This window comes from Xenopus laevis, chromosome 9_10L (assembly GCF_017654675.1).
Source record: "Xenopus laevis strain J_2021 chromosome 9_10L, Xenopus_laevis_v10.1, whole genome shotgun sequence".
Lineage (NCBI taxonomy): Eukaryota > Metazoa > Chordata > Amphibia > Anura > Pipidae > Xenopus > Xenopus laevis.
This window is the reverse complement of record NC_054387.1, coordinates 45,765,215-45,778,105: the sequence shown is the minus strand read 5'-3', so window position 1 is coordinate 45,778,105 and position 12,891 is coordinate 45,765,215. Positions and strand designations below refer to the sequence as shown.

The window sequence follows — 12,891 nt, the reverse complement described above, 5'->3', positions numbered from 1 at the left end:
AGTGTCATTTTGACAGGTGTCCTAGGCTGTGGTATTTCTGCCATGCTGATATTAGTTTTTATTTGCATTCTTTTCTCCAAGGGGAACACGAATTGACACCATTTAATTTGTTAACCAAATAAGTGGTTGCCAGTGATGGAATAAACAGTAGCTGAAGGTTCCCCCTTTAAGTTGATCTTGTGATGCGAAAATCATGGAACTTGTATCATTTTGAGCTACACCCTAATGGTATACAGTAGAACCCCCATTTTAATTTTTTCAGGGGACCAAAAATGTACGATGCATTATTCAGGTATGGGACCTGTTATCCAGAATGCTTGGGACCTGGGATTTTATGGAGAAGGGGTCTTAATGTAATGTGGATCTTTATCCCTCTTTGTCTACTAGAAAATCATGTAAGCATGAAATAAAGCCTATATTTTTAATAGAATGAGTTATCGCCTACTAAGAATATCACCAAAGTTTATTGGATGTTACTGCATGCAAACTATGGATCCCCAGGAGGGTCAGTCCATGGAGCTCTGTGTGCTAGAAAACATTTTTGAGTAACAAAACAGGGGCTCAGTAGATTTGATTATACTTTATTACAACAGATGAATATCCAGACTTACATTCAATAATAAAACTTCCGGCCTAACGCGTTTCGTGAGAATTCTCACTTCCTCAGAGTCGCACACTCATTCTATTACATTTATTGTCTTTTGGGATTTGGAGTCCCGTTTGTGTTGCGCATCCAGTTATAATTGCGCAAGGTGTCAGCTCTGATTTCAAATGAAATAAAGCCTATAGGCTGGTTTTGCTTCTAATGAGAATGAATTATATCTTAGTTTGGATCAAGTACAAGATACTGTTTTATTATTACAGAGAAAAAGGAAATTATTTTATAACATTTGGATGAAATAGAATCGATGGGAGGATTTCCGTAATTCTGAGCTTTCTGGATAACGGTTTTCAGGATAACAGATCCCATACCTGTATATTGGTGGGACCACAGGAAAACAGTGAACAATATGGGAAGAGTTGAAATCAGGGGATGTTAAATTGAGGATTCAATGTAAGGGGTTTATGGTAGACCTTTCCCACAGAGAGTCAATCAGGTCTATAAGGACCAATCTGTGCATCCTATAGGGAAAACCTAGGTATCCCATGTAAAAGGGTGAAAAGAATAGGAATGGTAAATATTCAAAAGAATACACACACACACCCTTTAAATGAACACCCTTTTCCCAAAAATGCAAAGGATCATACCTTTAATTTTACATTCTATTTTTTAGCCCTTTATCTGCCGCCTGCCGTAAAATCGAAGGTACCGACGTATATATAGTGAATAAAGTACCCCCATTTTGTAAAATATAAGGATATTATAAGTTACCGAAGAGTTCCATGACCATATAATACAGGTCATGGAACTCCGAGGTAACTAATAATATCCTCATATTTTACAACTGGGGGTACTTTATTTATTATAAAACACAAATTTCAGTGAGTCATGTGACTGAAATGACATCAGAACTCACCGTTTATAACTGATGACATCAGAACTCACCGTTTATAAGGATATAATTTACAAGATATTCATGGCTTTTGTGTATTATATATATATATATATATATAGCGTGAATGGTGTCGATTTTATGGATATGGATTTCTCTTTGACCTTTGCAGAGTGATTACTGGCAATGGACCCAAAGTATTAACACACCAGTGGCGTAACTATAGAGGAAACAGACCTTCCTTTATATCCAACAAGAACCCCCTTAAATGCGGCAGGGGAAGCAGAGGCACTGGGTGGATGGTGGGTGGAGTCAAGGTGTACAGGTGTGGGCGGAGTCTGGCAAAGAGTGGGCTGAGTCTAGGTGGGAAGTGGGTGGGAGGATGGGGATCGAAGTTCACTGGGTCCCTCTGAAGATTTTTTTGCAGGGGGGGCAGCGCACTCTAGTTACACCACTGTAACACAAGGACCCATTTTCATTTGTTATTGACCTCACACCTGTCTGATAAAATGAAAGTTCAAAATATTTGTGTACTTGAATGACTTCTTCCACCTCTACTTGGTGATCAGGCTAGGCTTCCCCCACACTTTCCATCTTCTGCAACACTACGCCATGTACAGACATCCAACTTTCTTTATTCTCTTTCTACTGTTAATTATGATCAAAGAGTGAACTACTAGTTCATGGGGGACACCACCCAAATTACTGGAGAATACCCATGTGATTCATCGCTCTCTATTGCACCGAAACACAAACACACTCTTTCCACCATAGGACTGTCTCCTTATCTGATCATACATAGATATTTCCTCTCCTCTAGCTCACAAACTGAAAAATAAGATGAAGATGCCATATTTTCCTCTGGGGGAGGAACATGACAGAGAGTATTAGATAAAATTCATAGAGTTATTGAGTCACTGAAAACATCTGTTTCCAGGAGGAGGTATCACGCAGAATGTCTGACTACAGACCAACCCAGAGGTCTTGACTATATCAAACCAGTCTGAGTAACAACACGTGCCTTTTTCTTGGTATGACTAAAGAGACATTTAACATTTAAGGTTTTTTTTCCAGAACTACCTTTATTGTATCACAAGTCCATTAACATGCGCATTCTGATAAAAATGTTGTTCTTTTTTAGGTGAGATTTTGTGCTTATTTGTGGACTTCATGGTGGCCTGGGGCCCAGAATAGCCACTACCTGGAACTATAGCAGTGTGACTCTTACCCCAATGTTTCTATATATCTGTAACCTTGTTATGAGCTAAGGGGGCCCAGCCTGAAGGTCAGTTATGGAGAGATTTGGGGTGATGCTTATTTGTGCCCTGGGTACCCCTGGAACTATAGCAGGATGACTGTTACCCCAATGTTTCTATATATCTGTAACCCTGTAATGAGCTAAGGGGGATCAGTCTGAAGGTCAGTTAGGGTGAGATTTGGGGTGAGTGATTATTTGTGCCCTGGGTACCCCTGGAACTAAGCAGGGTGACTGTTACCCCAATGTTTCTATAAATTTGGAACCTTGTTATGAGCTAAGGAGGCCCAGCCTGAAGGCCAGTTAGGGTGAGATTTGGGGTGAGTGATTATTTGTGCCCTGGGTACCCCTGGAATTATAGCAGCATGACAGTTACCCCAATGTTTCTATATATCTGTAACCTTGTTATGAGCTAAGGGGGCTCAGCCTGAAGGCCAGTTAGGGTGAGATTTGGGTGAGAGCTTATTTGTGCCCTGGGTACCCCTGGAACTATAGCAGGGTGACTGTTACCCCAATGTTTCTATATATCTGTAACCTTGTTATGAACTAAGGGGGCCCAGCCTGAAGGCCAGTTAGGGTGAGATTTGGGGTGAGAGCTTATTTGTGCCCTGGGTACCCCTGGAACTACAGCAGGGTGACGGTTACCCCAATGTTTCTATATATCTGTAACCCTGTAATGAGCTAAGGGGGATCAGTCTGAAGGTCAGTTAGGGTGAGATTTGGGGTGAGTGATTATTTGTGCCCTGGGTACCCCTGGAACTATAGCAGGGTGACTGTTACCCCAATGTTTCTAGGTATCTGTAACCTAAGTAGTGAAAATTGAACTTAATAGAAATGCACTGAAATCAATGGGAAGGTAAAATGACATTTTATAAAGGAGGCCTGCAGGGTTTTTAAGGAAGGCCCTGGCTCACATATTAAACCACTAATGACATTGTTGGATATTGTTAGAGTTAATCTCAGCAGCTGACAAATATTGCAAGTTAAAGTCTGACATTGCTATTCAGTGGCAGCATTTCTCTGTATATCTGTATTTATACATATAAATTGGTGCTTCCGTGTATCAGAGTTCATTGTGTACTTAGAATATCTCTGTATATTTTATATTTTTCATTTTAGGTGGGAGAATTATGGAAAATATCAAGAACAACAGAAATCGTACAAAGAAGCTTTAAAATGAAAAATACATATTTAACTTGCATTAAAAATGAACATAAACAATCTCCAGATAAATGTATTTCCTTTTTCTGGCTTCATCTTTATTATCTTAAAGAGGAACTCCAGCCAAATCCTCCTCTTTTGCATAGGGAACGGCAGTGTAAATCTATTTAAATGAAAATCTACATTAAAGGAAAAATGTACTTTAGTTATTATAATTGCTATTAAAAGCCATTAATACGGTTTAGACCGGCTTAGACTGGTTAGTTGGATGATGTCATAATGTACCATTGTGACATCACAATGAAGAAAAGGCCTCTTGGCAAAGAGCCAGGAGTTCAGTACTTCCATCATTTACACATGTTATTTGTAATTGTAATTGCTATTAAAATCAAAATCTGTCTTTTGAATACAAGAAAAATCAATATCTGCCTGTTTATATTCATTGCACAATGGGCTCTCACTCCTGAAACAATGTTGCAAGCCATTAACACACCTTAAACCGGTTTAGACTGGTTGGTTGGATGATGTCATAATGTACCATTGTGATGTCACAATGAAGAGAAAGCTCTTGGCAAAGAACCAGGTGTTTCAGTCATTTAGACTCAAGATCTCGACAGAGCAACATGACATCCAGAATGTTCTTGTTGTTTTTGTTTTCTATTCTTTTTATATCTTTTGTAAAATCACAGGATGAAAAGGAAGTCTATAAACCAGAGCTGATGGACGTCCAAGGCATGGTGGACCTCGAAGATAAAGGACCTTCTGCCGGATTTATAGTGGTTGAATCTGGGGAATGTAGTGTCACTTGTGGGAATGGAGTTAAGATGGAGAAGCGATGCTTTGTAGATACTTCAGGCGAGACCTCTGATTGCCAGAAAGTAATGTCGCCCTGTAGCATTAGCGTACCATGTCAACTGATGACATTTCAGCGTAAGCCTGGAGATGAATTTGCCGTCGATTGTATGACGGAAGAAGAGGTTAAGGAACAGGGAGAAGTAAATATCTATTGGAAGCATGCTAAAGGCATCATAACCACGGATGCTAGGGTTTTTCGCCCCTTAAAACTTCGGAGCAGCATCCTGACGTTTCCTTCCCTCCAAGTGGAAAATACTGGCACTTACCGTTGTGATGCACAAAGAAAGGCCGATGGACTTTTAGCAAAACAAGTTTATTTTGGCCTCAAGGTGATTAACCCTGAGGTGTTTGATTTGGAATTCAGAAAATATGTCAGAAACAAGAAGTTTCTAGAGGATGTTCCAGCATTAGAGACAGAAGACACTGAGAAGGTCTCCCCCCAGCCAGTAAATAAACTGCTCATTATTGTTGCCACTGGCATTGGCACAGGACTTCTGGTGGGCATTGTTATCTGGCTGTTATTGCTGTTCTTGTGTAGAGCCAAACCCCAGCAGCCTGACTTAGTTTAAATACAATCATTTTAGCCTTTCTACCTTGGATATAGTAATGATTTATGTAGATTTCTATTGTCAATTCAATAAAGTGTTTTTTTTTTCTACATACAGTTTGGAATTGTTTTCCTTTGTTTCTTTCGTTAATTTAAATTCTGAAGCTAAGGATTGATCAGTTTCAACTTTATTAAATGAGCAACGGTTAGTCCTACTTAGAAGTGGGTGGGACTTTATTCTGCGTGTTTGAAGGAAAAATATATTCATACTTCCAAACGATCCCGTTTTTCGCGGGACAGTCACGATTTTGACAGCTCAACCCACAGTCCCAGTTTTGTTACTGAAATGTCCCGACTTTCTTTTTGATCTCCTGCACTGAACAGCCAGAAAAAGATACAACGTTTCTAACTTAATTGGCTTTTGGCAGAGAGCCCAGAATAGATTCTTAGATACTTTTGTAACAATTTAAGATAAGCAAAGAAGCAATTGTAACTATTTAAGATAAGCAGGTCTCTTGGGGAAACTGTGCTTTGCAGCTTAAAGGGTAATTCACCTTCATTAGCAAAACTGTAATGACACATAAAATCCACAGAAATGTGTTTACGCTTTCATAACCTGCTAAATTTTGTGAAATGGACATGGTAATTAGGGGTGCGGTCACAAAAATGGGTGTGGTCAAAAATGTTCGCCGCACTCAGCGGACCAAATCTTTTTCTACCATTTTCTGTTTCCAAAATGTTGGGAGGTATATATATATTTGATATTAAACACCTTAAAGGTGTTGTTCACCTTTGAGTTATCTTTTAGGGACAGATTTATCAAGGGTCGAGGTGAATTTTCAAATGAAAAAAAAAAAACGAATTTAAAGCAATTTTTTTGTGTACTTCGACTAGGGAATAGTCCAAATTCGATTTGAATTTGAAAAAAATTAAAAAATTTGAATATCGAAATTTATCATGTACTGCCTCTTTAAAAATTCGACTTCGACCATTCGCCATCTAAAACCTGCAGAATTGCTGTTTTAGCATATGGGGGACCTCCTAGAACCTATTTGGAGTCAATTGGTGGACTATGAAAAATCAGTTTTTTTGGGGGAAAACTTTGAATCGAATTCGATCGATTGCGCTATTCCTTTGATTTGTACGATTCAAAATCGGATGAATACAGACCTATTTGATCAAAAATGGACTTATTCGACTAAAAAAAAATTTGACTTAATTTCGGTTGGTCTTTTTGAATTCGAATTTCGAGTTTTTTTTCAATTCGAAATCCGACCCTTGATAAATACGCCCCTTAGTGTGATGTAGAGAGTGATATTCTGAGACAATTTGCAGTTGGTTATCATGTTTTATTATTTGCTATCCAGTTTACAATTTCAGCAGTCGCGTTGCTAGGGTTCAAATTGCCCTAGCAACCATGCACTGATTTGAATAGGAGACTGGAATATGAACAGGAGAGGGTCTGAATAGAAAGAAGAGTAATAAAATGTAGCAAATTGCTTCTGTGTATGAGAGTTTATTGTGTACTTAGAATATCTCTGTGTATTTTTTGGTTTTTCATTATAGGTGGGAGAATTATGGAAAATATCAGGAACAACAGAAATCATACAAAGAAGCATTAAAATGAAAAATATATATTTGTTAAATTAAAAACGAACATAAACAATCTCCAGATAAATTAATTTCCTATTTCTGGCTTGATGGTTATTAACTTAAAGAGGAACTCCAGCCAAATCCTTCTCTTTTGCATAGAGAATGGCAGTGTAAATTTAAGCAACTTTCCAATACATTAAAGGAAAAACGTCATTGCTTTAAAGTTATATGTAATTGTAAATCTGTTTATATTCATTGCACAATGGGCTCTCACTCCTGAAACAATGTTGCAAGCCATTAACACACCTTAAACCGGTTTAGACTGGTTGGTTGGATGATGTCATAATGTACCATTGTGATGTCACAATGAAGAGAAAGCTCTTGGCAAAGAACCAGGTGTTTCAGTCATTTACACTCAAGATCTCGACAGAGCAACATGACATCCAGAATGTTCTTGTTGTTTTTGTTTTCTATTCTTTTTATATCTTTTGGAAAATCACAGGATGAAAAGGAAGTCTATCAACCAGAGCTGATGGACGTCCAAGGCATGGTGGACCTCGAAGATAAAGGACCTTCTGCCGGATTTATAGTGGTTGAATCTGGGGAATGTAGTGTCACTTGTGGGAATGGAGTTAAGATGGAGAAGCGATGCTTTGTAGATACTTCAGGCGAGACCTCTGATTGCCAGAAAGTAATGTCGCCCTGTAGCATTAGCGTACCATGTCAACTGATGACATTTCAGCGTAAGCCTGGAGATGAATTTGCCGTAGATTGTATGACGGAAGAAGAGGTTAAGGAACAGGGAGAAGTAAATATCTATTGGAAGCATGCTAAAGGCATCATAACCACGGATGCTAGGGTTTTTCGCCCCTTAAAACTTCGGAGCAGCATCCTGACGTTTCCTTCCCTCCAAGTGGAAAATACTGGCACTTACCGTTGTGATGCACAAAGAAAGGCCGATGGACTTTTAGCAAAACAAGTTTATTTTGGCCTCAAGGTGATTAACCCTGAGGTGTTTGATTTGGAATTCAGAAAATATGTCAGAAACAAGAAGTTTCTAGAGGATGTTCCAGCATTAGAGACAGAAGACACTGAGAAGGTCTCCCCCCAGCCAGTAAATAAACTGCTCATTATTGTTGCCACTGGCATTGGCACAGGACTTCTGGTGGGCATTGTTATCTGGCTGTTATTGCTGTTCTTGTGTAGAGCCAAACCCCAGCAGCCTGACTTAGTTTAAATACAATCATTTTAGCCTTTCTACCTTGGATATAGTAATGATTTATGTAGATTTCTATTGTCAATTCAATAAAGTGTTTTTTTTTTCTACATACAGTTTGGAATTGTTTTCCTTTGTTTCTTTCGTTAATTTAAATTCTGAAGCTAAGGATTGATCAGTTTCAACTTTATTAAATGAGCAACGGTTAGTCCTACTTAGAAGTGGGTGGGACTTTATTCTGCGTGTTTGAAGGAAAAATATATTCATACTTCCAAACGATCCCGTTTTTCGCGGGACAGTCACGATTTTGACAGCTCAACCCACAGTCCCAGTTTTGTTACTGAAATGTCCCGACTTTCTTTTTGATCTCCTGCACTGAACAGCCAGAAAAAGATACAACGTTTCTAACTTAATTGGCTTTTGGCAGAGAGCCCAGAATAGATTCTTAGATACTTTTGTAACAATTTAAGATAAGCAAAGAAGCAATTGTAACTATTTAAGATAAGCAGGTCTCTTGGGGAAACTGTGCTTTGCAGCTTAAAGGGTAATTCACCTTCATTAGCAAAACTGTAATGACACATAAAATCCACAGAAATGTGTTTACGCTTTCATAACCTGCTAAATTTTGTGAAATGGACATGGTAATTAGGGGTGCGGTCACAAAAATGGGTGTGGTCAAAAATGTTCGCCGCACTCAGCGGACCAAATCTTTTTCTACCATTTTCTGTTTCCAAAATGTTGGGAGGTATATATATATTTGATATTAAACACCTTAAAGGTGTTGTTCACCTTTGAGTTATCTTTTAGGGACAGATTTATCAAGGGTCGAGGTGAATTTTCAAATGAAAAAAAAAAAAACGAATTTAAAGCAATTTTTTTGTGTACTTCGACTAGGGAATAGTCCAAATTCGATTTGAATTTGAAAAAAATTAAAAAATTTGAATATCGAAATTTATCATGTACTGCCTCTTTAAAAATTCGACTTCGACCATTCGCCATCTAAAACCTGCAGAATTGCTGTTTTAGCATATGGGGGACCTCCTAGAACCTATTTGGAGTCAATTGGTGGACTATGAAAAATCAAAGTTTTTTTGGGGGAAAACTTTGAATCGAATTCGATCGATTGCGCTATTCCTTTGATTTGTACGATTCAAAATCGGATGAATACAGACCTATTTGATCAAAAATGGACTTATTCGACTAAAAAAAAATTTGACTTAATTTCGGTTGGTCTTTTTGAATTCGAATTTCGAGTTTTTTTCAATTCGAAATCCGACCCTTGATAAATACGCCCCTTAGTGTGATGTAGAGAGTGATATTCTGAGACAATTTGCAGTTGGTTATCATGTTTTATTATTTGCTATCCAGTTTACAATTTCAGCAGTCGCGTTGCTAGGGTTCAAATTGCCCTAGCAACCATGCACTGATTTGAATAGGAGACTGGAATATGAACAGGAGAGGGTCTGAATAGAAAGAAGAGTAATAAAATGTAGCAAATTGCTTCTGTGTATGAGAGTTTATTGTGTACTTAGAATATCTCTGTGTATTTTTTGGTTTTTCATTATAGGTGGGAGAATTATGGAAAATATCAGGAACAACAGAAATCATACAAAGAAGCATTAAAATGAAAAATATATATTTGTTAAATTAAAAACGAACATAAACAATCTCCAGATAAATTAATTTCCTATTTCTGGCTTGATGGTTATTAACTTAAAGAGGAACTCCAGCCAAATCCTTCTCTTTTGCATAGAGAATGGCAGTGTAAATTTAAGCAACTTTCCAATACATTAAAGGAAAAACGTCATTGCTTTAAAGTTATATGTAATTGTAAATCTGTTTATATTCATTGCACAATGGGCTCTCACTCCTGAAACAATGTTGCAAGCCATTAACACACCTTAAACCGGTTTAGACTGGTTGGTTGGATGATGTCATAATGTACCATTGTGATGTCACAATGAAGAGAAAGCTCTTGGCAAAGAACCAGGTGTTTCAGTCATTTAGACTCAAGATCTCGACAGAGCAACATGACATCCAGAATGTTCTTGTTGTTTTTGTTTTCTATTCTTTTTATATCTTTTGTAAAATCACAGGAAGAAAAGGAAGTCTATAAACCAGAGCTGATGGACGTCCAAGGCATGGTGGACCTCGAAGATAAAGGACCTTCTGCCGGATTTATAGTGGTTGAATCTGGGGAATGTAGTGTCACTTGTGGGAATGGAGTTAAGATGGAGAAGCGATGCTTTGTAGATACTTCAGGCGAGACCTCTGATTGTCAGAAAGTAATGTCGCCCTGTAGCATTAGCGTACCATGTCAACTGATGACATTTCAGCGTAAGCCTGGAGATGAATTTGCCGTCGATTGTATGACGGAAGAAGAGGTTAAGGAACAGGGAGAAGTAAATATCTATTGGAAGCATGCTAAAGGCATCATAACCACGGATGCTAGGGTTTTTCGTCCCTTAAAACTTCGGAGCAGCATCCTGACGTTTCCTTCCCTCCAAGTGGAAAATACTGGCACTTACCGTTGTGACGCACAAAGAAAGGCCGATGGACTTTTAGCAAAACAAGTTTATTTTGGCCTCAAGGTGATTAACCCTGAGGTGTTTGATTTGGAATTCAGAAAATATGTCAGAAACAAGAAGTTTCTAGAGGATGTTCCAGCATTAGAGACAGAAGACACTGAGAAGGTCTCCCCCCAGCCAGTAAATAAACTGCTCATTATTGTTGCCACTGGCATTGGCACAGGACTTCTGGTGGGCATTGTTATCTGGCTGTTATTGCTGTTCTTGTGTAGAGCCAAACCCCAGCAGCCTGACTTAGTTTAAATACAATCATTTTAGCCTTTCTACCTTGGATATAGTAATGATTTATGTAGATTTCTATTGCCAATTCAATAAAGTGTTTTTTTTTTCTACATACAGTTTGGCATTGTTTTCCTTGTTTCTTTCGTTAATTTAAATTCTGAAGCTACGGATCGATCGGGTTCAACTTTATTAAATGAGCAATGGCTAGTCCTGCTTAGAAGTGGGTGGGACTTTATTCTGCATGTTTGAAGGAATAATATACATTTGATATTAACACCTTAAAGGCTTGTTTTAGTGTGACATTGAGAGTGACACAATTTGCAGTTCGTTTTTATGTTTTATTATTTGATATCCAGTTTGTAATTTCAGCAGTCTGGTTGCTAGGGCCTGAATTGTCCAAGCAACCATGCACTGATTTGAATAGGAGACTGGAATATGAATAGGAGAGGCCTGAATAGAAAGATGAGTAACAAAAAGTAGCAATAACAATAAATGTGTAGCCTTACAGAGCATTTGTTTTTTTAGATGGGGTCAGTGACCCCCATTTGAAAGCTATAAAGAGTCAGAAGAAAAAGACAAATAATTAAAAAATTATGAAAAAAAATAAATAATGAAAACCAATTGAAAATTTGCTTGAAATTGTCCGTTCTATAACATACTAAAAAGAAAACTAAAGGTGAACCATCCTTTTCAAGACACACACAAGGCAACTTTAGGAGATATAGACTTCTGTGCACATGTGGGTGGGACTGACAAGGAAGACGGGGGCACCATAGCAGTGATTTCTTACTGCACCCCTTTACTGGATAAACCGACATCATGTTAAACGCAATTTAAATTGTCTGAAACAAACATAGTAGGAGCAGTTTAACATGTCCACTGAGGAGGGCCCTTATCAATGCACCATTTAATCACAGTTAAATATGAATGTGTCAGGAGCTCACACAGGAGGAGTTTGCAGGGGAAGGGCGGGAACTGCACAGAGTGTCGGACCTATCAGGGAGAAGCCTACTAAAGTCAGTGCTACTGCACTAGGGGTCGGCAGAGTAGGCACGTGCCTAGGGTGCAAAGCTTGGGGGCGCCAGGCCCACACATTATCTGCCACCTACTCTATGTCCGGTCCCCTCTCTCCCCGACTACCACTGCTATTTTTCAGTGTAATTACACACGAGTGGCATTTTCGCCCATGCACCTAGGGTGCCTGGCCCCGCTCTGTGAGTGGGTGCCCAAGTATGGTTCCCACCTTTCACCCAGATGAACTCCAGGCTGAGACGGGGCTATGACACAGTGGGGGGCAAGGCCTTGATGCAGCGCGAGGGGGGGTGATGTTAGGGCGGGGCTATGATGCAGCAATTATCTGATTTCCACATCAATCTCAGGGAGCCCTTCAAAAAAAACAGGCTGTCCAGGTCAAAACTGGAAAATGACAACCATATGCCCAAGTCTTTACCCAAAAGTAGCACTTACTACAATAGGAATCTTAACCATATTCAGGGACCCAGCCAATGAGCTCATTAAATACACAAAACTGAACTGCAACCAGTTTTGCAGCATAAATATATCCCCCCCTTCTGAGAATGAGTTGGTTTCTGCCTTGGAGAGAGGAAGCAGTGCAGGGGCAGGTGGGTAAGTGCTCCTGGTGTGGGGGATACGTCTATCAGACTGTGTGTGGGAGTTTGCATATGTGTGTGTATTGTGGTAGAATGACCACAGACAAGTGTAAAAAGGTGTTTTTGCCTTTAATTTCTCCCTTGTAGGAGTTGAAAGGTGCAAGAATGATTTCTCTGTTTAAAGGATTTTGCTGGCTGGCCCTGGAAGCTGTAGTGTTAGACAATAGTAATAGACAATCCATTGCAGTGGTCCAGTTCATATATTGGAGCTCACTTTCCATAGGAAGGCTGTCCTGTGGAAAATGTATTTAATTGTAGTGAGAGTGTTAGGAAGGTCTCTGTGAGCAGGGC

General features: G+C 39.0%; 3 protein-coding genes across 3 annotated transcripts; all 3 read left to right on the top strand.

Moving 5' to 3' along the window:
• The first annotated feature begins 4,187 nt into the window (after nucleotides 1-4,187).
• Nucleotides 4,188-5,421, top strand: LOC121398166 (transmembrane protein 81-like). The gene has a single exon (XM_041576944.1). It carries the CDS (start codon nucleotides 4,533-4,535, stop codon nucleotides 5,331-5,333), a length of 801 nt encoding a protein of 266 aa, XP_041432878.1. The 5' UTR covers nucleotides 4,188-4,532; the 3' UTR covers nucleotides 5,334-5,421.
• Nucleotides 5,422-6,805: 1,384 nt separating this feature from the next.
• Nucleotides 6,806-8,229, top strand: LOC121398162 (transmembrane protein 81-like). The gene has a single exon (XM_041576923.1). It carries the CDS (start codon nucleotides 7,341-7,343, stop codon nucleotides 8,139-8,141), a length of 801 nt encoding a protein of 266 aa, XP_041432857.1. The 5' UTR covers nucleotides 6,806-7,340; the 3' UTR covers nucleotides 8,142-8,229.
• Nucleotides 8,230-9,605: 1,376 nt separating this feature from the next.
• LOC121398177 (transmembrane protein 81-like) lies at nucleotides 9,606-10,987 on the top strand. Its single transcript, XM_041576991.1, has one exon. It carries the CDS (start codon nucleotides 10,151-10,153, stop codon nucleotides 10,949-10,951), a length of 801 nt encoding a protein of 266 aa, XP_041432925.1. The 5' UTR covers nucleotides 9,606-10,150; the 3' UTR covers nucleotides 10,952-10,987.
• The last annotated feature ends 1,904 nt before the right edge of the window (nucleotides 10,988-12,891 follow it).